Below are 25996 nucleotides of genomic sequence, written 5' to 3'. Positions count from 1 at the left end.
CGGCGTCGCGTCTGCAATCAAACCCTTTTCCCGTGTCGACGTCGAGGTCACCGAGGACGGGACGAACGTCATTTTCCGGGGCGCCGCGCGCGGGAGACGATGGCGGCGGACACGGCGCTGGAGTGGATCGAGGGCGGCGGGTTGAGCTTCACGGTTCCCGCCGCCATGCTCGATCCGAGCGTCCCGATGTCCTCGGTGCTGTCCGCCCGAACCTGGCAGGAGCAGCTCTCCGCGGACGAGCGCGCGTCGCTGAGGAGGTTCCTACCGGATCCCACAGCCTCCGAGGAGGACGTCCGCGCGCTCGTCGCGGCGCTCTTCGGCGACGGCGACGGCGACGGCGACGGCGGCGGCGACACGCACGTCAATATGCACTTCGGCAACCCCGCCGAGCGAGTGTGGCGGGAGATTCAGGCGCGCGAGAGGGATCCGGAGGTGATGGCGCACAGGAACGCGATCGGGGTTGTGGAGCGGGGCGCGCACGAGTTGGAGGTGCGGCTCCACCACGCGCGCGTGGCCCGCGCGGGGATGGGCATGCTGCGCAAGTTCCGCGACGCGGACGCGGACGCCGCGGGAGGAGGCGACGGCGGCGGCGTCACCCGCGAGGACAGGCTTCGCGCGTGGCACCGACGCGAAGCAACCCCGGAACCAGATCGGAGCCATCGCGTCGGGGGCTCCGACGAAGACGATTCGTCCAACGACGAAACCGCGACGGGCCGAGACGAGGTCGCCGCGTCGGAGGAAGCCGCGAAGCGCGCGATGCGCGTCGCGATGGAGGCTGCGGACGCCGCGTCGAAGCTCGCGGCGACGTCGGGCGGCCCAGGCGCCATGGCCGCTCTCCGAGCCGCGGAGACGGCCATGGCGGCGGCGGAGGCGGCGGCGGCGGAGGCGAGAAGGGCGAGGACGCGTTGGATCGAGGGCGGGGGCGCGGCTGGCGGGAACACAGCCGTGCACGGCGCGCGTCGTTCGTCGATCGGGAAGGGGGGCGTCAGGGCGAGCGCGGAGAAGAAGCCGAAGGTGGCCAACCCGCACAGCATGAGGGTCGACGGGCCCATCGGGCTCAACAGAAAATTTAGCACCAACGAGGATTGGTGACGCGACGACGTCGATCGACGACGTCGATCCGCGCACACTACGACAGTCCGGGTCACTCTCATCACGCGTCGCGTTGTTTTAATACGAGCATTCTGCATCTCAAGCGAACGCGGCGTCTATGGCCTTCGCCCTCGCCTCGAGGTTTAACCTGCACGCGGCGACGCAGTGCATCAGATCCGTCTCGCTCGCCTCAGCCGTTCCGCCCGGCTTGTGCACGCCCACGACGGTGGCGCCGTCCATCGTCACCGTCACCGTGGCGTCCGCCAACTGCTCCTCCTCCGCGTCAGGGTCCACGATGAGGTGTTTCCTGTACAGCGCCGTGGTCACCGCCACCGGCGCGGCGGCCACCTCGATCTTCCCCTCGACGGCTGTGTTGTTTGACGACTCTGTGTCGGTTTTCCGTCCGCCGTAGGTGATCTTGCCGCGGTCGTCCACGATGACGTGCGGAACCTTGGCGTCTCTCAGCGCCGCGAGGGCGGCCATGAGCCCGGCGTCGAGCATGCTCCCGTCGTGGTCGAGGCAGTAGACGTCCAGGCAGATTTTCCACGCCCAGAGCCCCTCCTTGATGGTCAGCTTCCGCTTGTCGATGGCCGCGGAGTCGAGGAGCGCATCCTCGATGCGCCTGGCGACGAAGTGCGCGTCGTCGTTGGGCCGTCCGGGCCGCGTGGACGCCGAGCACATCGGCGGGAACTCGACGACGACGTCGAGGAATCCGCGATCCGGCGCGTCCGGGTCGGGCTGGCACGCCTCGAGCTTCACCGCGGCCATCACGGTGGTGCGGCCGACTTTCACCAGCGCGCTGCCGTGCGCGGTGCCGGCGACGCCGATGGCGACGGACGAGGGGCGCGCGCGAGCGAGCGGGCGCCCGTCGGGCCTAGCGCCCTCGGAGATGAACTTGGCGTAGTACTCGTGCGGGTAGAGCCGCTTGAACGCCGCCGCCTCCATGGTGGCCCACCGCCCTCGCACCGCCGCAGTGACCCGAGTTCCGGAATCGGGCGACAGTTAGGTTTCGCAGAGAGCTGGAGCGCATCACACGAACGGGCGCGAATCGGGGGGGCGCGCGGTGTGGAGGCGATGTGGCGACGCCTGCGCCGGATACCCGTCGGGTGGATCGACGCCGCGACGACGGAGGCGCGATCGGCCCGAGCGCGGTGGGGCGGCGCGTGGAGACGCGTACCCGCGGGCGGTCCATCGTGGTCCATCGCGTCCATCGCGTCCGTCGCCCCGTCGACGAGCGTTGCGACGAATCGGCGAGCGCCCGCGCCGCCGCCGCCGACGACGACGACGGCGACGGCCGGGTCTGCCGGGTCTCGCGTCGCGTGCATCCGCCGACCGCCGCCGCCGCCGGTGGATCCCTCCCGCGGCGCTCCCGCGGCGCGCCTCGACGCTCGCCGGGGATTCGCGGCGTCACCGACGTCGTCGAGCGACGGCACGCACAACCCGGTCTCCTCCATCCTTCCGCGCAAGCACTTCACCGACGCGATGCGCGCCGCTCGCGACGCCGGGGACGTCCCGGCCGTCATGAAACACTTCGCCGAGCTCTGCGAGCGGTACCCCGACTCGCAGGGTCCGGGCGCGTTCGAGATCCTCCTCTCCGTCGCCGCCGCGGAGGGCAACCCGGAGGCGGCCGTCGACACCCTGGAAGCGATGCTATCGCTGGGGTACCCGCCGACGCACCACACGCACCGCAAGATCATCGTCGCGCACAACCGCGGCGGCCAGCTGGACCGCGCGTGGGAGTGGCTCCAGATGCTGGCGGAGAGCGAGGGGAACGAGTACCTGGCGCACGCGGAGGGTAACGCGGGCGCGAGACTCTTCGACGCGATCCTCGTCGGCGCCGGCAAAGTCGCCGACGCGAACGTGTTTAACGAGTGCTGGCGCGTCATGCGTTCGATGGGGGTGGACCCGACCGAGGGCACGCTCGAGGCGCACATGCTGATGGAGAGCAAGGTGGGGTGGTCGGAAGGGGTCGAAACGGCGTGGGAGCGACGCGACGCCGGGTTTGAGTACCTCCACCCGATTTCGAAGCGATCCCCGAGGCTCTTCTGTCGAAGGGTCGAGGCGCACGCGAGGATAGCGACGTATTTGCTCAAGCCGAGGGACGTCCGTCGCGGCGGGAGGGCGGTGGGGGTCGGGGGGGACGGTGGAGGGCGGGCTGGGGGGAGGAACTCGAGGGAGACGCGGCGCGCGGCGTGGATATCCAGAGCCGCGGCGGCCATCGCTCTCGACGAGCTCTACGCTCGGACGACGCCGGAGCCGGCGACGGACACGGCCGTGAACGGTGACGCGAGCGGCACGCACGCTGTGACGCACCCGAGGGACGTCAGGGACGCGACGACGACGCTGTGCAACGCGTACGCGGCGTGCGGCGACTCGGACGCGATTCGCGACCTGATGGAGCGAGCACAGCTGGCGGGGGTGGCTCCCGATTCGCACATGTTCAACGCGTTGCTTCGGTCGGAGGCGGCGGATCGGAGCCTGGCGTGGGACCCGGCGGAGGATGCGGGGGGGAACGCTGGCGGCGGTTTTAGCGTCGGCGGTTCGATTCCTGCCGGGCACGTGGCCGGGAACGGCGCCGGGATCGGGTACACGCACGCGGAGGAGCTTCAGGACGCCGTCATCCGCGTCGAGGAGATGATGCGCGACATGCTCGAGTCCGGGGTCCGGCCCGACCTTCACTCGTTCATGGCGCTGCTCGCCGCGTACGCCAAGGTGGGCGACGTCGCCGCGGCGGGCGACGCCCTCGCGGGGATGAAGGTCCGGGGCATCGAGCTGGACACGTGGGCGTTTAACGCCCTCTTGCAGGCGTGCGCGGCGGCGAGCGATCTCGACGCGGCGTCAAAGGTTCGCGCGTCGATGAAAAAATCGAGCGTCGCCGCCGACGACATCACCTTCCTCCACCTGTTCACCGCGTGCGCCAGGCGCACGCGGCAGGTGGCGGTCGCCCTGCGGGACGAGGAGGACTGGGACGAGGAGTGGGAGTGGGGCGGCGACGGCGAGGGGGGCGCGTGGGTGGACGAGGACGAGGACGGCGCCAGGCGGCACCACCTCGGCGCGAGAGCCGCCGAGTCGCACGCCAAGCTCGCGGGAGCGCTCCTCGTCGATCCCGGGGTCGGGGGATCGATTCCGGGCGGTGACCTTCGCGGAACCTTGGGGAGGGCGATCGGGGTGCGCGAGGCGGCGGCGGCGGCGGCGGCGGCGGCGCGCGAGGGTCTGTCGTCCGTCCGCGGCGTCTTCGAGGACCTGCGAAGCGACGGCGAACCCATTCGGCTCACGCCGGCGTCGGTTGACGCTCATCGGTTCCCCCCGTCCTCCTCCTCTCTCTCCCGCCGCCAGCACGTTCACGCCGCTTCCCCCGAGCTCGCCCGCGCCAGAGCCGCGCTCCGCGAATTTCGCGCCGACATGGACGCCAGCGGCGTGGCGTTTACCCCGCAGTGCGCCACCGCGCTGGTGCAGACGATGGGGCGGCTGCGGGAGTTTGACGAGATGATGGCGTTTGTTCGATCGCCGCCGGCGGGTGTGCCGCCGGACGTGTACATGTACACCCAGGCGCTCCACGCGCTCGCGCAGGACCCGTTCCACTGGCGCCGCGACGGATCGACCGGGGACGAGGGGAACGACGGGCCGCACGACGTTCGCGACGCGTCAGACGGACGCGTCGAGACTGGGCCCAAGGCGGCGTTACAACTGGCGGACGAGATGACGTCGCTCGGCATGGCGCACACGCGCGTGACGCTCAACTGCGTCCTACTCGCGTGCGCGCACCTGCGCGACTACGACGAGGCGATCAGGCGGTTCGAGACGCACGTGAACGGCGGTGGGGAGGTTGGCGTGGACACGTACAACGCGCTGCTTCGGTGCGCGTGGGCGGCGGGGGTCTTTTCACAAAACGCGTCTTCAATCGCGCAGGCTTTGGAAAACGAGGGACTGAAGCCCAACGCGCACACGGAGCTGACGCTGCGACGGTGCGGCGGGTTCGGCCAAGGGATGGGCGGGGACAGGGACGCGTCGGATGCGCTCCTCAGGCGGTTCGGGTTCGCCGTCGAAGCGCCCGCGCCGCCGCCGCGGGAGCCGATGCCCTGGGAGAAGGACGACGAGGACGAGAAAATGCCGACGAGCTCGTCGGCGTACAAGGGACCGCCGCCGCGGAAGCCGCTGGTCGCGGAGATCGGCGTCGACGTGGAAGACGACGACGACGTCGACAAACTGGCGGAAGGGGACATGGAGGAACCCCTGGTCTACTCGCGCAAGGACGGGAAGCTGACGCGCGCCGGCCGAAGGTGGGAAAAGGGGCGGAAGTGATTACTTGTACCGGTGACATTTCTCGAAGGTAATTCTCTCGAGCGTAGGTTGGACGTTTCACGTCTCATTAGCTCATTCGTCTCGATGGGTTAATCCAGCGCCAGGGTGATCCCCACCGGCGCGTGGTCCGACGCCTCCGCCACCAGCTTGTCCAGCACGAACGAGTCCACCACCCGAACCCCGCCCCCATCACGTCCCGATGACATGATGCGCTCGCTCGCCGCGAAGTAATCCAGTCGCAACCCCCGGTTCCTCGGCTTGTTCCCCGCGCGGCCGCTCCAGTACGAGTACCACCCGCGCGCGTTCGGGTGAAACGCCCGGAACGTGTCCACCAACTTTACCGACTCCAGCGTTCGCGTCCAGCTCGAACGCTCCTCCGGGGTTAGGCCGCACTGCTTCTTCGTGTGCGGCGCGTCGACGTTGTAGATGTCTTCGTCGAGGTGCCCGACGTTGAGGTCGCCGCCGACGATGACCGGCTTTCCCCTCGTCTCCCCGTCGAGGTGTGCCAGGTACGCCCTGAAGTCGACGTCCCATTTCTTAAGCCTGTACTCCAGCCGTTCGAGTTTCTGTCCGCTGTTGGGCACGTACGTGAACACCATGGTGAACGCGTCGAACTCCAGGGTCAGCACCCTCCCTTCGTCCGTGTACCCGCAACGAAAGTCGCCCATGCCCTCCACGACACTTAGCAGCTCGCCCGCGTGACCGGGGTGGGCGGGCACGGGGTGGGGCTGCTGTCGTTTTGCGGCTGTCGCGGCTGTCGTTTCGTCCGCCGCCACCACCGACGCCGGCGCTTTCTTGACGAAGCCGAGGAGGGTTCCCTGCCGAGCCGCGGGCGGCTTGTCGGGCTCGCGGTCCGAGGGTGCGGATGCGATTGGCGCCCTCGCGAGGATGGCGACGCCGCTGTATCCCTTCTTGGCCGTGGACACCGCGAACTTGACCGTGCGATACTCGGGCAGTATCTCCCCCAGCCTTCTCACCGCGTCGTTCACGTGCACGTCCTGCAGCTTGTGCTCCTGGACGCAGATGACGTCGGGGCTCTCGACGTCGGCGATGCGCCTGAGCGTGTGCGAGTTCTTGTCGAGCAGAGCTCTGAGACCGGCGACGTTCCAGGAGATGGCCTTGAAACGCTTAGCGCCCGGCGGGGTCGAGCCCGGGGGTTCGGCGCGGGGCGCGTCGGACTGGGGGATGACGTCCGGGAGCTCAACCTTGGGCTTCTTCTTCGCGGGCTTCTTCTTCGCGGGCGTCGTCGCCTCGATCGCGTCGTCGTTTGAATCTCGGGTGCCGTCTCCGGCTTCGTCCGCCGCGGGGAGGTCGGCGACGCCGCCCTCCTCCACCTCGCGCTTCTTCTTCGGCGGCATGTCGACCGCACGCGTCCTCTCGTCGTTCGGTGATGCGTCCGCCGGGGACGTCGGAATGGCCCGCGCGGCTTCGTCGTCGCGTGCTTGTAAAGTTCGTTAGATTCGTCAAGCTCGTCTCGTCCGAGAGGCGGTTTTCATAACACCCCATTTCCCACGGCGCGGAGCGTGGACGATGCGGCGGGAGTACGGGGCTCTGGACGGCGACGCGGATCCGCCCGGGCCATCCTCCTCCTCCGGCGGAGGAGGCTGGCCGTCGTGGTGGCGCCTGCGACGGCAGCGCGGCGGGGCGCTCGGGGGATTCGCCTCCTTCTTCGGCGGCACCAGGGAGTCCGTCTCCGTCGCCAACTGCCTGATGGAGATGCAGGCGGCCGTCGTCGTCAGCGCGTGCGTCGCGACCCTCTCCGCCGGGCTGTTCCACCGCGACCCCGCGGTGAAGGTCGATCCGTCCCTGCCGTGGTCCGCGCAGGGTTCCCACGCGGGCGCCAACTCCCCGACGTTCGTCTCCTTAGTGCACGTCATGGCGCACGGAGGGTACGTGCTCGCCGCGCCCGTCGTCGGCGTCGGCGTGGAACTCCTCGGCTTCCCCGTCGTCACCGCGCTCGCCGCCGCGCTCTGCCCGCTCGTGGCGTCGGGGTACGCCGCCGTGGACTTCACCGCCGTCTCCCGCGGCCTCGTGCGCGCGAGACTTCTCGCCGGCGCGTGGAAAGCCACGCATGAGCTGTCCACCGCGAGCGGCAACGCGGTCGCGTTTACCCCCGCGGCGTCCGCGCAGGCGTTCGGGCGTCAAGCCGCGGTGTGGTCCGTCGTCAGCGTCGCGGCGCCGTTCGCGATTTCGCTGCTCGTGCCCACGCTTGGGGTACCCGGGGTGTTCATCGCGTTGTCCGCGACGGGATTCGTCGTGTTTTGCGCTGCGACGATTTTGGTGTTGACGCCGTGGATGGCGGCGGGGGGCGACCTCCCGCCGAGGGCGCCGTGTTTGAACGTCCTCTCGGAGGAAGAAGACGGCGATGGTGATGAAAGGTCGGCACCCGGGGATGAAAGGTCGGCACCCGGGGACGGCGGGGAGGGCGGGGAGGGGGGCATCGTCTCCAACGAGGCGAAGAAGAAGGCTGCGGGGCTCTCCCTCGCGGCGGCTTCGTCCCGGGACCTTTCGCCTCGCTCGACGCCGACGGAATCGTCGTGGGCGTCGACGTGCGTCTCGATGCTGAGGGACCCCGAGACGCGGTGCGTCATCGCCGTGAGCGCCGCCATGGGCGCCGCGGAGTACTCCGTCGCCGGCGCGGTCATGATGCTCCTGTCCGGGGTGATGTCTTTCGACGCGTCGGGATGCGCGATGTTCCTGGCGCTCCGGGAGCTCCCGGACGTCGCCGTGCAGCTCTCCGCGACGGCGTACCTTCGCGTCGTGTCCGTGCCGGGGACGTTCGCCGCGGGGCTCGCGCTCGCGGCGGGCGCGACGGCGGCGCTCGCGGCGCTCGGGGAGGTTGCGGGCGAGGGAGCTCCCGGCGGCGTCGACAGGCGGCTGGTGTTCGCCGCGGGATGCGCGCACGGGCTGGGCGTCGGCGCCGTCAAAGTCGCGGCGCTTCCCGCGATGAGCCAGCTCGTGGAGGACCGGCACGGCGGGATGTTCGGGGTGGGCTTGGGGGCGCAGGGGTTCGCGCAGAAGCTCGCGGGCGGGGCGGTCGGGATGGTGGGCCTCGCCGTTTTGATCGAAGTCGCGGGATTCACGAAGGCGCTCGCGACGTTTGCGGCGGCGCTGGCGGTTAGCGCGTGTGGGGCGTGGTGGTTCGCGCGAGGGATTGCGCTCAGGTTCGAGGGTTTGGAGGAGGCGTGATCGACGGGGTGCGTCGCGCATCGAGTGCATCTTTAGGAGGTGTCGTAGGTAGCTCTGGCGAGTTGATGAAGACTTAGTCTATGAAACGGAGGAAGGTGACTAGACATACTTCGTGCGAGTGGTTTATTATTAGGGCAAACGTGGACGTCACTCCGAGATGCGCGCGCTTCGGCTGTGCAATACGACGGTCTCGGTCGCGAGAATCCGCGCGGGATGCGCCGCGATGCGCCGCGGGTTCCTCGTCGATCCCCGCGCCCGTCGCGGACCCGCGCGCTCGTCGCACTCGTCGCCGGCCCGTGCGCAACCCCGCGGGCTCACGCCGTGGGTCCGGGTGCCGACGCGGTCGATGGCGACGGGCGGGAACAACGTGGACATCGAGCGTCGCAAGGCGAACGCCCGCGCCGTTCGCGCCGTGCCCATCAGGGTCATACTGGTCAGCAAGGGCGGGGGCAAGGACATGGACAACGCGTGCGGGGAGTGGAGCGGTCGCATCGGCCGATACGCCCCGTTCGACGAGATAACCGTCAAGACGAACCCGAAAAACGCGAAGGATCCGAAGGCGCAGATGGAGGGCGAGGGCGAGCGCGTGATGAAACACATAGACTCGCGGGACCTCGTCGTGCTCATGGACGAGAGGGGGAAGGACCTCACCTCGGAGGCGCTGGCGGAGCTCGTCGCGGAGGCTGGCGACGGCGGCTACGGAGGATTGGTGTTCGCCGTCGGCGGTCCGTTTGGGCACGGCGCCGCGGTGAGGGAGCGCGCGGATCGGACCATCAGGCTGAGCTCGATGGTGATGAACCACCAGGTGGCGAGGTTGGTGCTGCTCGAGCAGATTTACAGGGCGTGGACCATACTCAAGGGGGAGCCGTACCATCATTAGACCTACTGTGTTTGAAACCGACCGCCGAGTTTGTTCCTTTTGGCTGACGGAGGGCCTTTTGGCTGACGAAGGCGGCGTCTCGAAGCGACTCGACGTCCCCTCGGCGTTTGAGCTCGACGGCGAACGGAGACGAGACGGCGGCGTCGCCACCTCTGAATATCGCGCGCGTACGTCTGAATGCTCGCACCGGCTCGGATTAGCACGGCTCCTCGTGCCTGAAAACCGCCGAGGTTTCGGTGCTTCCGTTCCACCAGCCAGAGAAGGGATCGCGAGAAAAATCTGCATGTCCCATCGCGGAGCGTTTCTCTTTCTCACGAAACGGTCTCCTTTTCGCCATTTTTAACACGTGGGTTCGGTAAGCCCGATAACTGACGCGCCGCCGCCGCGCCCCCTCGGCTGCGCTCATAACAGCGCGCGACCCGTCCTCGCAGGTCACGCGCGCCTCGCACACCGGAGTCGGCGCCGCGCGCGTCCCGAACCCACCGGTGCGTACCTCCGCAGCGCCCGACCCGACGCCACCGATCCGCCCGGAAAGTTCCTTCCCCCAGCCATTTGCGGCGTTGTTCGCTGACGTCAAATCCGACCTTTCGACCTCAGCGACCTTTTCGACGCGACGAGTCCGGTGCGACGCCATGGCGCCCACGACGAACGCGCAGCGCGCCGCGTTGTTCTCCCTTGCGTCTCTCCACGTCATCCTCTGCTCGGGAACCGCGTACGGATGGACCGCGCTCCGACCGGTGCTCCTCGACGCCGGCCTCTTCGCGGGCGCCACCGAGATTGGCCGGGCGCGCGCGATGTCGTGGATCAGCACCCTCGGCATCGCCGCCAACGCGCTTTGCAAGATGCCTCTGGGTTTCGTCCTGGACCACGCCGGCCCAAGGTTCACGGCTGTCCTCGGCGGCGTCATGGTCCTCGCCGGGAGCGCGCTGATGGCGCTCGGCGACCGCGAGAGCCTTCCCCAGATGGCCTCCGGCTATTTCCTCCTCGGCGTCGCCGGTCCGTTCGTGCAGATGCCCACGTTCCAGTTCACGGAGCTGTACGGCGCCGCGGGCAAGGGTACGGCGATGTCGCAGCTCGTGACGTGCTTCGAGCTCTCCACCGGCGTGTTCGAGCTCATGAGCGTGGCTTACTTTTCCGGGTCCAAGGAGATCTTCAACCTTCGAGCCATGTTCCTGGCGTTCAGCGCGTGCGGACTCTTCGTGGCGATCACCGCCGTGCTCTTCTGGCCAGACAGGCCTCACAGGGCGCCGCAGGTGGGCGGGTCGGGCGGGGCGGCGCCTCCCGCCGCGCCTCTGGCGCACCTGGGCATCCGCGCGCAGCTGAGATCGGGAGCGTTCTGGATGGCTGCCAGTTTCATGTGCGTCCACATCTTCAGGCAGGGTTTCGTCCTCGCGACGCTCGGGCCTCAGATGGAGGCGTTCTTCCCGGCCAAGACGGCCAAGACGCTGTCCGACGCGTTCAGCATCGTCCTTCCCATGGGTTTCGTGCCGATGGCGATACTGACGGCCGTCGGAGCCGCGGGCGCGATTCTCAAGAGGCCGATGTTTGCGTTTTTCTTCGTCACCAGCCTCTCCATGGTGTACGGAGGACTGCTCCTCGTGCCCAACACCTACGCGTTCTGCGCGCTGTTCGTGATATTCCCGCTCGTCAGGCAGCTGGTGTTCAGCACCTTCTTCAGCTACTGCGCCTCCGTGTTTGGCTACGGCGCTTTCGGCAGGATCAGCGGCGTCGCGTCCACGCTGGCCGGGACGATCCAACTCTCGATGTCGCCGTTCATCGGCGTCGTGGAGGAGGGCGGTCGGTGGCCGTTCCCGGATGACATGGACCTCGCGTCGCGTTGGCGCGCGGCGGACGTGTTCCTCGGGTGCGTCCCCGTGTTTTTGCTCGTCGCGCCCGTGTATTACATGTCCAGAAGCGCGCCGAGCTCGCGCGACGGGGACGACTTCGACGAGGCTGAGAAATACTCAGAGGCGGAGGAGCCCCTCCTGTCCGGGGACGATCGCGATCCCGAGGCGGGCATCAACGTCGCCGTCCCGAGGAGCGCGTCGCACATGTCCATCAACAGGATGCACCGCATCGGCTCGCACGTCTCGTCCGTCGGGTCCGTGCGGGACAAGTGGGAGATTTACGCCAGCGTGGGCTCGGGGGCGATGGGAGTCTCGCCCGCGTCTTTTGCGCCGGTGGGGTCGTGGATGGCCGGCCGCGGCGAACGCGCGGGCGTGGACGCGGGGTCGGGGTCGGGGACGAGGTCGGCGCTGGCGGGAAGCGCGGAGAACGGGCGGCAGCGGCGACACTCGGGGTTCAGGTCCGATTCGGAGGAAGAGTGAGATGTGTATCGATCTCAGCAAAGTTTTAATACTCGATGTAAAGTCAAGGCCTAATTCGCGCGGATCAGAAGAGCAGGAAAGCGACGATCGCGCCGACCGCGGAGCCGCCCTGAAGCGCCAGCGCGACCCACCGAGCCGGCCTCTCTCCCATGTGCAGACTCTGGCACCACCTGAACCCCTCGGAGATGGTGTACGGATTGCACAGCGCAAACACCGTGACGGCGACGAGCAACCCCCTCGCCTTCAACGCATCCATCGGATCGTCCACCCCGCTCCCGCTCCCGTCCCCCCCGCCGCCGCCGCCGCCGCCGTCACCCGCCGCGCCGCCCGTCAGGAGACCGAGCCCCGATCCAACCCCCGCGGCGGCGTCCATCCTCGCGTACCCGTCCCCGCCGCCTCCGCCGCCGCCCCCGCTCCTCGCCGACACCCCCGTCCACAGCACGAAGCCTATAGCGAGCACCCACGCCACGCACGCGATCGGGTACGCCGCGCGGCCGGGTATCACACCGGCCATCCCGAACCCGACGGGGGTCGCGACGTAATACACCACGTTGACCATCGTCGGTAAGTTCGGGTATCCCGACGACTCGGCCAAGAGCTCCGCGGCGAAGGCGTACGCCGGCACGCACAGGCCGTAGTTGGCGACGCCCGCCGCGCAGCTCACCGCCATGACCGGCGCCACGCGCCTGAGCATCGATGCCCCGCGGTGGCTCGGCCGCCTCGCGCCGCCGCCGCCGCCGCCGCCGCCGCCGCCGATGCCAGGCCGTCCCCCTTCCTCGGCGCCGTTCAAATCGTCGTTCAAATCCTCCTCCCCGTCGTAGTCCCTCGGCGGTCGCGCCGTGTACAGCGAGTGCAGCTGCCGCCGCGTGGGATGCGGCGGCGAGTGCGGCGGCGTCAGGAGTGGCCGCTCCAGCGACTCCGGGTCCCCGCCGCTGCCGACGCTCGCGCTCGACCGCCGAGGCATGGTTGAGGTTCCGTGCATCGCGCCCCGCGCCGGCGACTGCGGCGGCGTCCACCCGGGCGTCGCCATCCCGCTCAGCCGTTCCAGCGACCGGCCGCTGCTCCCACGCGTCGGCGTCGCGGTTCCCGTCCCTGCCGGGCTGCCCCCGCCCGCCCGGGCGTGTCCGTGCCGAGTGTTCCCGGCGTGCGGCGTGTGCCCGTGCCCGGTCGCCCCCGCCGAGCACAGCGCCGCCTCTGCGGCGTCGAAATCGTAATCCATCTTGACGATCGCCAGCCACGCCACCAGACTGGCGCTGCAACTGGCGGACACCACCGCGCAGAACGTGTCGGGTCCGAAGTTGGGCGACGCGTCGCTGGCGTCCCACACCTGCGCCGCCGCGAGCGCGGATGCGAAGATGCCGCTGAGACCGGTGCCGGCGAAGTACGCGGAGGTGTAGCCGCTGCGAAACCTGGACATGTAGGGCACCACGATGAGGTTACCGCTGCTGCCGATGACGCCGGAGACGAACGCGGCGGCCCATATCCCGACGCTTCGCCTGTGCCCCCAGATTTGTCGCACGATGAAGCCGTTGTCGCACCCCGCGGCGTCGACGGCGAGATTGTTGGCGCACGGGAGCAAGGCGGCCATCGTGGCGCTCGCGGCGACCGCGGCGAGGAGCAGGAGGGTTCCGAAGGTCGGGATCGCGGAGGCGCGGAGCGAAAACATCATGACCAGCGCGACGCCGTTACCCAGCTGCTGGAACACGTTGAGGAACGACGACAGCCGTATGCCCTCCGGCAGACCGCCCGCCTCGTGGCCCCCTTTGACCGCGATGAGCACGGGCACCTGCACGAAGAGGCAGAACACGAAGAACCAGTTGGCGAGCCCCACGAAGGCGAACAGCCACCATATCGTCGCCGTGTACGCGCTCCTCGGCTCGGTATCGTCCCGGAGCGCCCGCGCGAACCGCAGCGTCGGCGTGACCCTCATGGCTAAATCTCCCCCGTCCGCGCTGGCGGAGTTATCTCGAAACCTCCCCGACGGTTTCCCGAGGCGCGCGCCCCCGCCGCCGCCTCCCGCGTCGCGCCGCCGCCCTAAATCCACCCGCGCTCGCGCCGCCTCCGCCCTCCGTCCGCCTCCTCGAGCCCGCGCCGGTCGCCGAACAGGACGGCGCGGCCCCGGGCCGAGACGCGCGGCGGGCTGTGACCCTTCGCGGCGCACGTGTTTTCGTTCGCCGCTTCGCCGACCCGACATGCATGACACAGCCGAGCCCCAGGTCGAGTCAGCGACGACCTTCCAAACTCCGGAGGGTCGCGCGCATTGGGGTCGCGCGCGGAGCGGTCGCCGCCGGGGTTCGGAGGTCGCGAGGGCTCGCATCGCCTCCCGGGTAGCCCCGATATCCGCGTCCGCGCGTCCGCGCGGCTCAGCTCGCGCGCGACCGAGGGCGACCGAGGGCGCCGGCGACCCGACGTAACCCTCGGGGCATCATCGGAAGAACCGACCGCAGGAAACGCGGGTTAATCTTTTCCGCCCATCGCGCGGGTCGGTAGCGCGCGGTCGACATGCAGTACGTTGGCTCGCCGCAGACCACGTTCCGGTTCGGGTCCACCCCGACCCGGTCCATGTCCATCTCCTCGCTGGCGTCCATGGCGGAGAGCGCCGAGGAGCCCGAGGACGGCGACCACGGCGAGACCGCCGCGCACTACTTCAGCCGAAGGTTCAGCGTCGGGTCGTTCCACCAGAGGCGTCGTTCGGGGTCCGTGCAGTCGCTCTCGTCCATGGACGGCGCCCGCGCGGGCAGCGTGGGGAACAGCCTGAGCATCCTCGGGTCCAGCGCGGAGGGACACCACAGGGCCCGGCCCCCGCGCCCGGGCCGCGCCCAATCCGCGCGAGGCGGGATGCTCAGCGAGAGCCTCGGCCGGCAGCACTCCAGCCGGAGCGTCTCGCAGTCGCCCACGTCGTCTAACCCCACGTCCCCGCATCACTCCAACGTCAACCTCCCGCACGTCGCCGGCCACCCCCGCGCGGCGCCCTTCGAGCGGCGGTCGTCCTTGGGACGCGCGGGGTACTCGCCGGAGACTCGAGTCGTGGGTTTCGGCGCGGGATCGACGATTACAACGTCCCCGGGCCGGTCGCTTAACGCGGAGGAGGCGGAGACGACGCGGGCGCAGCGGGCGTACCTCGGCGCGTCCGACGACGGGGACGGGGACGGGGACGGGGACGGGGACGAAGAGTCGGCACCCGGGTCCCACGGCGGAGGAGGAAGGGGAAAGGGAAAGAGAGCGCGGGGAGGGGACGACGTGAACTCCGTACATTCCGACGCCGAAGCGACGGACTCGCCGATGAACGACGACGCGTACGAGACGGCGTCGGACTTTTTCCCGCAGCCGAGCGTCAAATCCGCGGGCGCCTTGGTGTCGCTGCTGCACTGCGTGTCGTTCACCAGCGCGCTGATCATCGCCGCGCCGCTCCCGCTTCTGCCGCGAGCCGTGGACCACCTCGGGTACGGGCCCGGGTGGACGGGCGCGATCTTCGGCGCCTTCGCGGTGGGCACCGTGGCCGCGACCAAGGCGTTCAACAGCTTCACCAACGCCGACGGCGGGCGCGCGGCGCTGATGATCGTCGGCCTCTTCCTGCAGGGCGCCGCGGGGATGCTCTTCGGGGTGGCCGGGGAGCTGGGTTTCTCGGACCCCGCCGACGTCTTGTGCATGTTCTTCGCGTGCAGAGCGTTGGTGGGCGTCGGGGTGGCGACGACGCACCTCGCGGTGTACGCCGCCATCAACGGGAGCATGGGATCCGACCCGGCGCGGTTGAAGCGGACGCTCAAGGTGAACGAGTTGTTCGTGGCGTTGGGGTTCGCGGCGGCCGGGCCGTTGGTGTCGTGGCTATCAATCGTCGGAGACTCGTATGACGCCGGAGCATCCGGAGCATCCGGAGACTCGAACAACACCGGAGCATCCGCCGCCGGCTCGGGAACGACTCTCGGCGGGAACAACCCCAACGGGAGCGCGACGTACCTCGGCATGGGCGGGTTCAGGCTTCCGTTCCAGGTGACGGGTTTTTTGGTGCTGGGTAACGCGGTGTGGCTGGCGGGGGACCCCGGGTGCCTCGCCGCGGGCACCAGGCGCGAGTGGCTGGACGCGCTCTTGGACGAGGAATTCGAGAGCGTCGAGGCTCGAGCCGCGGAGCTCAGCGCAGACAGGGCGGAGCGGGGCGAGGGGGGTGCCGATGGGGGTGCCGAGTCGATCGGACGACGCGACGGCGGCGGCGGGAGGGACGCCGGGACGGAAGTCTCGACGGAGAACGCGGTGACGTCGCGGCGCCGACTCCTCGGCTCTCCTCGACTCGTCGCCGTCGGCGGCGCCCTATTCCTCGCGTGCGTCGCCTTCGGCTTCGTCCAGCCGATGCTCTCGCTGTACCTCGTGGACCACCGGGGGTTCGACGCGATGGAGAACGGATGGGCACAGTTCGCCGTGGCGGGCGGGTACTTGGTCGGCCTCCTCGCCGCCGACGTCGAGCGCGAGCGCGATTGGATCTCCGCCGAGACGCTAACCGCGGCGGGCGTCTTCGTCGCCGGATGTTCCGTCGCGGCAATCGGCGCGGCGGACGCCCTCTCCGACGTGACGCTCTTCGTGACGCTCGCCGTCTTTGGCGTCGCGAACGCGCACGTTCTCGCGCCCGCGCTCGAGGGGATGAAACGGGCTGCGTCCGACGCGATGGGTCCCGGCGCCGCCGTCACCGAGGGCGCGGTTCGGCTGTACAACGTGTTCCAGGACGCCGGACAGGTGTTGGGGCCGTTGGTGGGGGGTTTGGCGTGCGCGGGCGCGGGGTTCGAGGGGGCGGCGGGAGTGCTGGGCGCGGCGGTGTGCCTCTACGGCGTGCTCGCGTTGAGCTACGCGGCGTCGCGGGCTCGGCCGGCGTCGCTGGACGGGGGCCCGGCGGGAGTCGGTCCCGTAACGGCTGTAACGGCGAGCCGGCGGCTTCCCCGGCCCGCAAAGTCGGATGCTTCCCTCGACGAGCGCCTGCTCGGGTACGACTACGACGGGAGCGCGGAGTCGAGCATGAGCTAACCGACACGAATGCATCGTAGCCGCGTCGAGCTAGTCGCCGGTGGGTCGATATTACTTTTAGTGAAAATGTCACGCTATTACCTTCGCAACCTCGGCAGTCCACCTTCTCTCACCTCCCCTTGGCGATGAGCAGCGCGCCGCACTCGAGGTGCGGGGTGTACGGAAACTGGTCGAACGCGGCGAATCGCGCCACCTCGTGCGTGTCGCGAAGCGTCCTCACGTCCGCGGCGAGAGTCTCCGGGTTGCACGATATGTACACTATCCGGTCAAAGCGAGACACGAACGTGCTCACCTCCTCGCCCATCCCGGCTCTCGGCGGGTCCACGAGCACGGTCCGCAGGTCGTAGGACTCCAGCGGGGGTACGTCGTCCAGGCGGGCGAATTGTTTTCCCTGGTCCAGCGCCAGCGTGAGCTCCTCGCTGGAGAGCCTGGCGAAGGCAACGTTCCCCGCGCCGTTTGCGTCGGCGTTGAGCTTCGCCGCCGCCACCGAAACCTTGCTCACCTCCGTGGCCAGGACGGCGCGAAACATGGGCGCCATCGCGATGGTGAAGTTGCCGTTGCCGCAGTACAGCTCCAGGAGGTCGTCGTTCCTGCGCGCGGGCGCGGCTGCCTCGCCGACGGCGTCGGCAGAGTCCGACACAGCCGCCGATCTCGCCCACTCCAGCATCTTGGCGCTGATCCCGGCGTTGGGCTGCGTGAAGCCACCTTCGAGCTGTTTGTACGTCAACACGCGGCCGTCGACCTCGATCTCCTCCATGACGTAGTCGTTTCCGAGGACAACCTGCGAGCGGGACCGGGATGTCGGGCGGAGACGCGGCGTGAGCGGATGGACGCGCGAGAGGAGGGCGCCGGCTCGTGGTTTCGGCAAAAACCAAAAAAAAAAACCCAAAAGCCCGCGGGTGTTCCTCGGTTGGTGGTGCATGAAGTCTATCACCACGGCCGTAGCTCAGCGGATTGATTCTATGGTGATATTCATTTTTCTCGTCTTCGGAGCTCCCGCGGGTGTCGGCATCGAGGCGATCAAGACGCGGGCGCTGGGCGGGACGGGGTCTCTCACCTTTTGTTTTCTGCTTCTGCCGATGATTGACACTCCCAGTCGCTGTCTCATCTTCTCAGCCTCCAGTTCCCACTCGTCCGTCTTGACCGGCTTGTGGTACAGCATGCTGATGAGCGCGTCGCCCTTCATGGTGGTCAGGAAGTTCACCTGGAAGAGCTTCCGGCGGATCACCTCGGACCTGCCGATCTCTTCGATGAACGCCGGCATGAGCTCGTTGATCTTCTCGGAGCCCATCGGGAACGACGGCACCTCGATCGGGGTCTTCGGGTCGTCGCTGTCGAACATGGCGAGGTAGGAACGGTCGCCGTCGTGCCACACCCGGAATTCCGCGCGCATGCGGAAGTTGGAGCGCGCGGACTCGTGCACCTCGGTCGGGGGCAGGTGGATCTCCTCGAGGGGTTTAGGGTGCGGCACTTCGGGCGTCGGGGCTGGCGCGGGCGCGGCGGCGAAGTGCGAGCGCGCGCGCTCGATCTTGACGTCCAGCTCCTCTCGATAGGTGTCCGGCCGGACCGCGACGTCGAGCCTGGCGCGGACGGCGCGCCACTGCCATCCGCGTCGCCCGCGGTGGGCGGGCGATCCTCCCGCGCGCTCCGCCGCCGCCGCCGCCTGGGACGCCGACGACAGCCCTGGGCGCGAGGCGGTGCGGCCGGAGAGGAATCGGCACGTCCTCGCGCAGAGCGCGTGCGACGCTCTGGCGGTGGAACTCATCGCGGCGATGGCGCTGCTTCGCCGCCCGACGGTCGCCGCTCGTTGTGACCCTCGCGGGTCGGGATTCCGGGTTCCTCAGCAGACAGGAGAGTTCTCCTCGTCGCGCGATGTGTTGTCCCCGTCGGCCACTCTCAGGCGCCGGGAGGAGTCGCCCGCGGTGGCGAGATGCGGAGGGGCTTCCTCGGCGCCGCGCCTCCCAAGCGCGCGGAGACCCCGCCCGAACCCCGGGGGGATCCCGAGGACGGCCTCGGGTTCGACCGCGCCTTCGAACGCGCGCTCCTCGCGCAGGAGGCTGGACGCGCGACGGAGGCGTCATCGTCGTCGTCGTCGGACGCGACGCTCGGCGTGACGCTGCGATCGTCGGCGGCGAACGCGTCGTCGCTGGACGGCGCGCTCACGAGACACTGGCCGCACGGCCACGTCATCGTTCCCAGCGCGGACGGCCACGCGGACAACCTCATGCTCATGCTCCACGGCCGCGGCGACGTGCCCGCGCCGTTCGCCAAGCTCGCGAGATCCATGGCGCTCCCGCGCACGTGCTGCGTGGCGCTCCAGGGCCCGCACCCGATCCCCTTCGTGGACGACGGCCGCGCGTGGTTCACGTTCATGGATCAGGAGACTTTCGAACCCATCGACGGCTCGGATCCCACCGACACGCGACGCGTCGACAGCCTCGACCGAGTCGTGACCCGCCTCGCCAAACTCATCGACGCGTTGACGTCGACAGCCGCCGACGCCGACGACGCCGCTCCGACGCCCACGTGGCCGAGGTCGCGCGTGCACCTCTTCGGGTTCTCCGACGGGGGGACCGTCGCCCTCACCGCCGCGATGCGCGCGTACGCGGAGGGCAAGGGGAGGCTCGGCGGATGCGCGACGGTGTGCGCGTCGCTGCTCCCCGAGCAAATTCGAATGTTGTCGAAGGTTGCGTCCGGTACACACGATGGATCCATATCCGGTGACGATGGATCCAGTAACGATGGATCGTCCGGTGACCCGACGCCCGTGACGCTCACCGCGGGCGAATCCGATCGCGTCGTCTCGGTCTCGTCCGTGCGAGAGACCGCGGACGCTCTGATCGACGTTAACCCCGGTCACGTCGCGTCGGTTCACGCGGTGCCCGGGAAGAGCCACGCGATGGTCGGCGGGACGCGGGGCGAAGGGGAGATGCGACACCTGATGGGTTTCTGGAGTCTGACGCTGTGGCGGCCGGGGGTGGGCGGGGACGGCGGGGGTGGGACGGAGGCTGGAGATTTTGGGGATGGCGTGGTGGAGGTGGACGGCACGAACGTCCGCGTCGAGAAGGTTGAATCAGAGGAGGACGGGGACGATGATCCGTACGCGCTCGACTAGCGGCGCCGTTAGATTTGACCCGCATTCAAGAAGGGCGCGTTCACGAGCTTCATCACAGCGCGCGAAGGAGGCGGGCGCGAGTGAAGATCGCGTGTGACGCGGAGGTTAGCCCGCGCCCGCGCGGCGCCGCTCATTCCCACTTGAGGAGCGCCTCGAGCGTCCTCTCCAGCTCGACGGGCGCGCGCAGACCGCGCGCGATCTCCGCCTCCCGCCGCGCCGCGCCCGTCAAACCCGCCAACCCGCCGACCGCGTCGACCCCGCGCGTCTCGCCGTTCAACCCGGACGCGTCGCCAAACTCGCCAACCGCCGCCGGGTCCCCGCCCGCCGCCATCGCGCGAACTTCGTCGCCGCCGTATCTCGACACTAACCCGAAAAGTGCCGTCTGAAACGCATCCGCCAGCGCCGCCGCGGGCCCCGCCGCGGGCGCCAGATGGGGCACGCGCGGCGACATCCTCCGACTCGACGACGACGACGACGCGCCGCGACCGAGCGCCCCCGCGCCGAACGCCCCCGCGCCGGCGCGTTCGCACTCGCGCGCCGCGTGCGTCGCCGCGAGCAAGACGCGAACAGTCTGCGCCGCCGTCGGGGCTCGAGCGCCGACGACGCCGTTGGGGTCGCCGCGGGCGTCCACGCCGGCGAGCGCGGCGGCCGCGCGCGCGCCCCACGACGCCAGTCTTCCGTAGGCGGCGATGGCGGCGACGCATTCCTCCGCCGCCGCGACGACGGGCCGCTCCATCTGGTGCCGGAGCTGCCGAGCGGTGAGCGTCGCGCCGGAGGTGGGGGCGGAGGAGTGGCTCGCTCGATCCGGTGCGTACATCTTCGGCCCGCTCGCTCCCTGGGTCGCCGGCGTCGCGTCGTCGAGGGCTCGGGACGCACGCGACGCGGCCGGCGGCGGCGGCGCGGAGGGCGACACGCCCCACTCGTCCGCGATCATGCTCCAAGCCGCCGCGCCCGCGAGGTCGCCCGCGCTCGCGCCGCCCGCGTCGTTGGTGGCCGTCGGTGGCGCCGTGGCCGTCGGTGGCGCGGACCTACCGCCGTCCACCGCGCCCATCGCGTCCGCCGCGCCCGTCGCCCTCGACGACGCGACTCTCAGCTTGACCCCGCCCCCCGTCGTCGCTAATTTGTTCGAACCCGATTTCCACGCGCCGCCGACGATGCCCCTGTCCGCGCGCTCCGCCGCGTCCAGCGCCGCGCGCATCGCGCACGTCACCGCGATGACCGGCGCGAGCGCGGCGGCCATCGCGGGCGCGTACGCGTCGCCCCTCTTATCCGCGAGCAGCAGCGCCCTGCGACCGCCGCCGCCGTCTTCGCACACGGCGCACAGGTCCTGGTACGCCGCGTGTTGCGCAAAGGGCGTCTCGCTCGCGACTAAGCTCGCGAGCAGCGGCGCGGACGCCGACACCGGCCCGTCCGCGAGGGACTGGGGCAGGAATTTGTACCGCTCGGTGAGCACCACGTTGGCGGCTGCGCGCGCCGCGAGCCAACCCCCGGCGCACGCGAACCCGCACGGAACCATCCGGAACGCGTCGGAGACTTCCCGGAACCAAAAGTCAAAGACGACGCGAACGAGCGAGACGACGCCGTCCGCCGTCGCCATCTCGCCCCTCAGGGTGAGTGCCACGCGTAACCCCGCGTGCGCACCCGCGGCGGCGAGCGAAAACCAAATCCCTCTCCACGCCGCCGCGGGGGCGCATCGCTTGACTCGCATCCATCGCGGTCGAGCAGCCGCCGGGAACGCGCAGTTACGCGCGCCCGTTCCCGCGAAGTGCGCCGCCACGAGCGCGCCGAGGACGGCGCCGAACCTCGCGGCGTGCACGAGTCCCTCCGATGAGGATGTTACGGCGCCGCGACGCAGCGCGACGCACGAAGCCGCGCCGGAGAGCACGTGCGCGGCGAAGGCGGTGAGATGGGCGATGGCATCCTTCGCCTCGGCGGCTGCGGTGTTCGTCGGGGACGGGGTGGCGCACCATCGCGAGGGCCCGAACCCGGCGGGGAAGAGGTGCGGCGGGACGCGACTGGCCGCGAACCGCCCGGCGCTCCCGGGCTCGGCGAAGCCCCCGTACGGATCGACCGCGCCGTCGTCGTCGCCGCCGACGATGCGCAGGGGCGCGAGGCTCGGACGCATGAGCGCGACGGCGGTGATGTGCGCGGGGAGCTGCGCGAGCGCGAGCGCGAGCGCGTGCGCGACGCGCTTAGTCCACTCCGTCGGCGAGAGGGTCGCGGCGACCACGCCCCACGGCGTCGGCCTGAACCGCGCGAACGCCAAGTAGGCGAGCGCGGCGAGGATGGACATCGCAGATCCCCAGACGGCGGTCGCGACCCGGCGCCAACGCAGCAGGTCGGCGACGTCGCGCGCGTACCACGCGTGATCCATGGCGGCCGGCGGTGGGACGACGATTGACCGCGCGGACCGCGCGTGTCTGCCCGGGCGGAGGGTGAGGCGGGGCGGTCGCGAAGTGTTCGCGCGGAGTTCAAACTCGGTCCCAAACTCAACGGTCTAGGTTATATATACAAACCGAGATCCCACGATATCGAAGGGAAATCGCCTAAGAAATCCGGTGTGTTTTAGCGTGTTTATTGTTGACGACGCACAGCGCTGCCGGTGATGACTTTCGAGGACCGCAGCCAAACGTTACTGTCCTCATGTGCGACAGTCTCGTATTTCAACTCGAAATATCGGGTGAACAGGCCTCCACCCCCTCGGAAGTGAATCAGTGCCGCCCGCCCCCGGACGAACGACCCTCCCGAGCCACTGCGCGACGAACGCGAGACGACTCACGGGCGAAATGGCGCTCGATCTGGTGCGTACATCTTCGACGACGTCCCCGGCGCGCGAACCCCCGCGTCTCGGCCGGCCTCGACCGCCGACGCGGCGCGCGTCGCCCCGCAATCCGTTTTGGGAAAATGCGACGCCGCTCATCGAATTGACCACCACCCGGATCGACCGCGGTGGACCCCCGCCGCGCGCGCTGACCCTCCCGTCCCGCCCGTCCCCGCCCGCCCCTTCACCAGGTCAAGGATCGCGTGTACAAGCAGCGCATCCGCATCCAGGACTTCTTCGGCGACTTCGACCGCCTGCGATGCGGCTCGATAACCCCGACGCAGTTCGCCCGCGCGCTCGCGCTCGCGGGTTTCAACCTGACCCAGGCGCAGTACCGCGAGCTGAGCGACGCGTACCCCTCCACCGTGGAGGACAGGCCGGTGTGCTACAAGGACTTCTGCGCGGACGTCAACGGCGTGTTCACCAAGTACAACCTCGAGAAGGCGCCGACGCAGGAGGTTGACCCGGCGCCGGCATCCTTGCTCGACACCGAGCGCTTCTCCGCGAAACCCACGCGTTCGCTGGGCGACGCCAAGGACGAGGAGGTGGACGCGCTGCTCGACGCCATCGCGGAGGGCGTGCGCAAGCGGCGGGTGGAGGTGAAGCCGTTCTTCAACGACGCGTGCGCCAACCAGAACTCCCCGATGCGCGTTAATCACGTCACCAAGGCGCAGTTCAAGCAGGTGGTGCGGGCGCACGTCGCCAGGGAGCTCGGCGACGAATCGATGGACGCCGTCGCCGATCGGTTCAGCGACGACGACGGGTTCGTCAACTTCGTGTCGTTCTCGGCGTGCGTGGACCCGAAGGAGGAGGCGTACCATCCGTACCGGCGGAGCCTCCAGTGAGGGGGAGCCGCGCGAGCGAGCGATGCGCGCGTACGCGTCGACGAGGTGCCTCTCGACGATTGAAACAACAAACAACTTTTATTGTCCGAATTGAAATGTGGCTCGAACACCCGCGTGGCGGGCGGGAATGAGCTCGCGTTTTCGCCCGTATTCACAAAACACTCGCGCGCGCGTGCGTTGGGAAGTTCGCGCGTGTGAACCTCTCCTCTCGCGCGCGCGCGCCTCTGGTGGTCATCTTGTAACCTCTTCTTCCGGTGGTCATCTTGTAACCTCTTCTTCTGGTGGTCATCTTGTAACCTCTTCTTCTGGTGGTCATCTTGTAACCTCTTCCGGTCGCGGCGCGCCGCTTTACGCCATCGCCATCGACGTGAACATCTCGATGTGATCGTAGTGGCGCATGCCGCGCACGATGTGGTCCTCGAGCGACGGCACCGTCGATCGCAGCTCGACCAGCGCGTTCTTGTCGAGCACGAGCGCGACGACCTTCTCCTGCGCCACGACGGTGGCGGACCTGGGCTTGTTCGTCAGCAAAGCCAGCTCGCCGAAATGCGCGCCGGGGCCGTAACTGCGATACACCCTGTTATCGCGGTCGCCGCCGCCAGCCGCGTCGCCCCCACTTCCCTTTCCGTCGCGCTTCAGCGCCACCGCGGAGCCCTTCAGGAGGATGTAGAACTTATCCCCCTCGTCCCCTTGCCGCATGATCTTCGCCCCGGGCTGAAACGTCACCCTCGCGCACCGCGCCGCCAGCGTGTCCCTCTCCCGCTCGTCGAGCTCGGCGAGAAGCGGCACCGACGCCAGCTCGCGCCGGAACCTCTGACGCCGCCACCCGCTCTCGATCTCGTTCGTCGCTGCGTTTCTCGAGTGCGCGACGTTGCCCCGTGCGGACGCGGTGCCCGTCGTCGCGAGCTCGAACGCCGCGCGGTTCACCACGAGGCACGACGCCGTCGCGCTCGTGGCCACCACCGACGCCGCCCTCGGCTCGTCCACCAGCAGCGCCTGCTCGCCAAAGTAGTCGCCGGCGCCAAAGTGAGCGCCGGAAGGGCTCGACGCCCAACCGTCCGCCTCCACCGACGCGGCTCGCGTCCCCGCGGACGCCGACACGGTTTCGTCGACCCGAGCCGCGCTTCCGGGTCTCTGCCTGAGCTTTCTGTCGAAGCTTTGTAACGGCTTCGTAACGCCCGCCTTCTCGTCGGACTCGCCTTTGACGGACTCGACGAACGCGTCGAGTTCGTCGCCGCCGCCCCGCACGCTCCGCGCGGTGCCGCGCAGCACGAAGAACATCTCGTTGTCGTCGTCGACGTCGCCCTCGCGCACGATGACCTCGCCCTTCGCGTACTTAACCACGGAGACGCCTCGCGCCAACACGTCCCTCTGCGTCGCGCTGAGGTTCGCGAACACGGGCACGCGCGCCAGCGTCTCCGCGTTGCGTCTGACGATGAGCGCGCGCTCCACGCCGGTGATGCCCTCCAAGAGCGCGAACATCAGCGCGTAGTGCGGCGCGGTTCGGAAAAAGTGCGCTCGAGAGCCCCGGTACAGCGCCATCGGTCCCTCTCGAAGCACGATGAACCTGGCGGCGTGCAGGACGTCCTTGTGCAGGTGCGGCTTGAGGTACACGTACGCGCGGGACGTGTCGATGGGCTGCATGACCGCCACGGCGGCCGCGGCGGATAAGATACCGGACACGGCGCCCAGCGCCGGCGACCCGGGCGCGAACCATCCGTTCGCCGCCAGCGCCTCCGACGCCATCGACGCCACCGTCAGGTTAACGGAGCTCCCGAGCATGTCCCTCGTCACCGACGCGCCGACGCCCTTGTAGAACGTCCCGAAGCCCTCTCTGCGCACGATCATTCGCATCGCCTGGCCCATGCCGGTGTACTCGCTGAGCGCCGCCGGGACCTGCATTCGGGTCTTGACCAGGTCGAAGGGGTTGCTGCGAACAAAACACGACATCATTCTGATTGCCCATACGGTACGAAAATATAAAAAAATAAACTCACCTGCTCACCGCGCCCAACGCGCCGGTGATGGTGCCCGCGAGGAACCTCTTCCACGCGGGCGCGGGGGTGTCCTTATCGGGGTGCATCGCCTTGAGTATCGGCGCGAACAAACCGATCCGGAACATGTTCTTGGACGACTCGCGGATCATGGCGACGGGCAGCCCGCGGTACAGTCCCGGGAGCAATCCCTCCTGTTTGCACACCAGGCGCAGCGCGTCGACCATGTCCTTGCCGTACTTGTTACCCGGGAGCTGGGTCAGGGTCTTGGCTCGGTCCATGGGGTTGGTGCCGATGACCGCGAGGCAGCTGGCGACGCCCGCGTCTGACAGTTTCGGACGGCGGTGGGGGGACTCGGTCAGCGCTCGGCGATCGGGGCGGTTGGAAAAGTCGCGCCGTGTCGGATAAGACGAGAGGCGAA

The 25996-nt window shown here is 69.2% G+C and overlaps 14 protein-coding genes across 14 annotated transcripts; 8 read left to right on the top strand and 6 right to left on the bottom strand.

Annotated features, from left to right (window-relative positions):
- Window positions 1-99: 99 nt before the first annotated feature.
- MICPUN_57642 (predicted protein) lies at window positions 100-1092 on the top strand (the record flags this gene model as incomplete). Its single annotated transcript, XM_002501610.1, has 1 exon — window positions 100-1092. One exon carries the CDS (start codon window positions 100-102, stop codon window positions 1090-1092), a length of 993 nt encoding a protein of 330 aa, XP_002501656.1.
- Window positions 1093-1172: 80 nt separating this feature from the next.
- Window positions 1173-1884, bottom strand: MICPUN_108049 (predicted protein). The gene has a single exon (XM_002501231.1). It carries the CDS (start codon window positions 1858-1860, stop codon window positions 1192-1194), a length of 669 nt encoding a protein of 222 aa, XP_002501277.1. The 5' UTR covers window positions 1861-1884; the 3' UTR covers window positions 1173-1191.
- Window positions 1885-2166: 282 nt separating this feature from the next.
- Window positions 2167-5394, top strand: MICPUN_57640 (predicted protein; the record flags this gene model as incomplete). The annotated part of the gene is made up of 1 exon (XM_002501609.1): window positions 2167-5394. One exon carries the CDS (start codon window positions 2167-2169, stop codon window positions 5392-5394), a length of 3228 nt encoding a protein of 1075 aa, XP_002501655.1.
- Window positions 5395-5483: 89 nt separating this feature from the next.
- Window positions 5484-6752, bottom strand: MICPUN_80905 (predicted protein; the record flags this gene model as incomplete). The annotated part of the gene is made up of 2 exons (XM_002501230.1): window positions 5484-6083; window positions 6291-6752. 2 exons carry the CDS (start codon window positions 6750-6752, stop codon window positions 5484-5486), a joined length of 1062 nt encoding a protein of 353 aa, XP_002501276.1.
- A 172-nt stretch (window positions 6753-6924) lies between these two features.
- Window positions 6925-8583, top strand: MICPUN_57638 (predicted protein; the record flags this gene model as incomplete). The annotated part of the gene is made up of 1 exon (XM_002501608.1): window positions 6925-8583. One exon carries the CDS (start codon window positions 6925-6927, stop codon window positions 8581-8583), a length of 1659 nt encoding a protein of 552 aa, XP_002501654.1.
- Window positions 8584-8747: 164 nt separating this feature from the next.
- Window positions 8748-9499, top strand: MICPUN_108048 (predicted protein). Its single transcript, XM_002501607.1, has one exon. It carries the CDS (start codon window positions 8807-8809, stop codon window positions 9461-9463), a length of 657 nt encoding a protein of 218 aa, XP_002501653.1. The 5' UTR covers window positions 8748-8806; the 3' UTR covers window positions 9464-9499.
- Window positions 9500-10950: 1451 nt separating this feature from the next.
- On the top strand, window positions 10951-12242 carry MICPUN_108047 (predicted protein). The gene has a single exon (XM_002501606.1). It carries the CDS (start codon window positions 10954-10956, stop codon window positions 11788-11790), a length of 837 nt encoding a protein of 278 aa, XP_002501652.1. The 5' UTR covers window positions 10951-10953; the 3' UTR covers window positions 11791-12242.
- Window positions 12243-14292: 2050 nt separating this feature from the next.
- MICPUN_57634 (major facilitator superfamily) lies at window positions 14293-16800 on the top strand (the record flags this gene model as incomplete). The annotated part of the gene is made up of 1 exon (XM_002501605.1): window positions 14293-16800. The coding sequence occupies one exon, from the start codon at window positions 14293-14295 to the stop codon at window positions 16798-16800; it is 2508 nt and encodes an 835-aa protein (XP_002501651.1).
- Window positions 16801-16909: 109 nt separating this feature from the next.
- MICPUN_57633 (predicted protein) lies at window positions 16910-18596 on the bottom strand (the record flags this gene model as incomplete). Its single annotated transcript, XM_002501229.1, has 2 exons — window positions 17858-18596; window positions 16910-17581 (listed from the first exon to the last, which is right to left on the bottom strand). Exons 1-2 carry the CDS (start codon window positions 18563-18565, stop codon window positions 16910-16912), a joined length of 1380 nt encoding a protein of 459 aa, XP_002501275.1. The 5' UTR covers window positions 18566-18596.
- A 134-nt stretch (window positions 18597-18730) lies between these two features.
- On the top strand, window positions 18731-19915 carry MICPUN_57632 (predicted protein; the record flags this gene model as incomplete). Its single annotated transcript, XM_002501604.1, has 1 exon — window positions 18731-19915. One exon carries the CDS (start codon window positions 18731-18733, stop codon window positions 19913-19915), a length of 1185 nt encoding a protein of 394 aa, XP_002501650.1.
- A 130-nt stretch (window positions 19916-20045) lies between these two features.
- MICPUN_57631 (predicted protein) lies at window positions 20046-22289 on the bottom strand (the record flags this gene model as incomplete). The annotated part of the gene is made up of 1 exon (XM_002501228.1): window positions 20046-22289. The coding sequence occupies one exon, from the start codon at window positions 22287-22289 to the stop codon at window positions 20046-20048; it is 2244 nt and encodes a 747-aa protein (XP_002501274.1).
- A 412-nt stretch (window positions 22290-22701) lies between these two features.
- Window positions 22702-23581, top strand: MICPUN_57630 (predicted protein; the record flags this gene model as incomplete). The annotated part of the gene is made up of 2 exons (XM_002501603.1): window positions 22702-22716; window positions 22934-23581. 2 exons carry the CDS (start codon window positions 22702-22704, stop codon window positions 23579-23581), a joined length of 663 nt encoding a protein of 220 aa, XP_002501649.1.
- A 348-nt stretch (window positions 23582-23929) lies between these two features.
- MICPUN_81078 (predicted protein) lies at window positions 23930-24352 on the bottom strand (the record flags this gene model as incomplete). The annotated part of the gene is made up of 1 exon (XM_002501227.1): window positions 23930-24352. A coding segment is annotated over one exon (423 nt), but the record flags the coding sequence as incomplete, so codon positions are not given.
- A 693-nt stretch (window positions 24353-25045) lies between these two features.
- Window positions 25046-25910, bottom strand: MICPUN_80647 (mitochondrial carrier family; the record flags this gene model as incomplete). Its single annotated transcript, XM_002501226.1, has 2 exons — window positions 25046-25511; window positions 25579-25910. Coding segments are annotated over 2 exons (798 nt in total), but the record flags the coding sequence as incomplete, so codon positions are not given.
- Between the last annotated feature and the right edge of the window lie 86 nt (window positions 25911-25996).

This window comes from Micromonas commoda, chromosome 4 (assembly GCF_000090985.2).
Source record: "Micromonas commoda chromosome 4, complete sequence".
NCBI lineage: Eukaryota > Viridiplantae > Chlorophyta > Mamiellophyceae > Mamiellales > Mamiellaceae > Micromonas > Micromonas commoda.
This window is presented reverse-complemented; position numbering and strand designations above follow the sequence as displayed.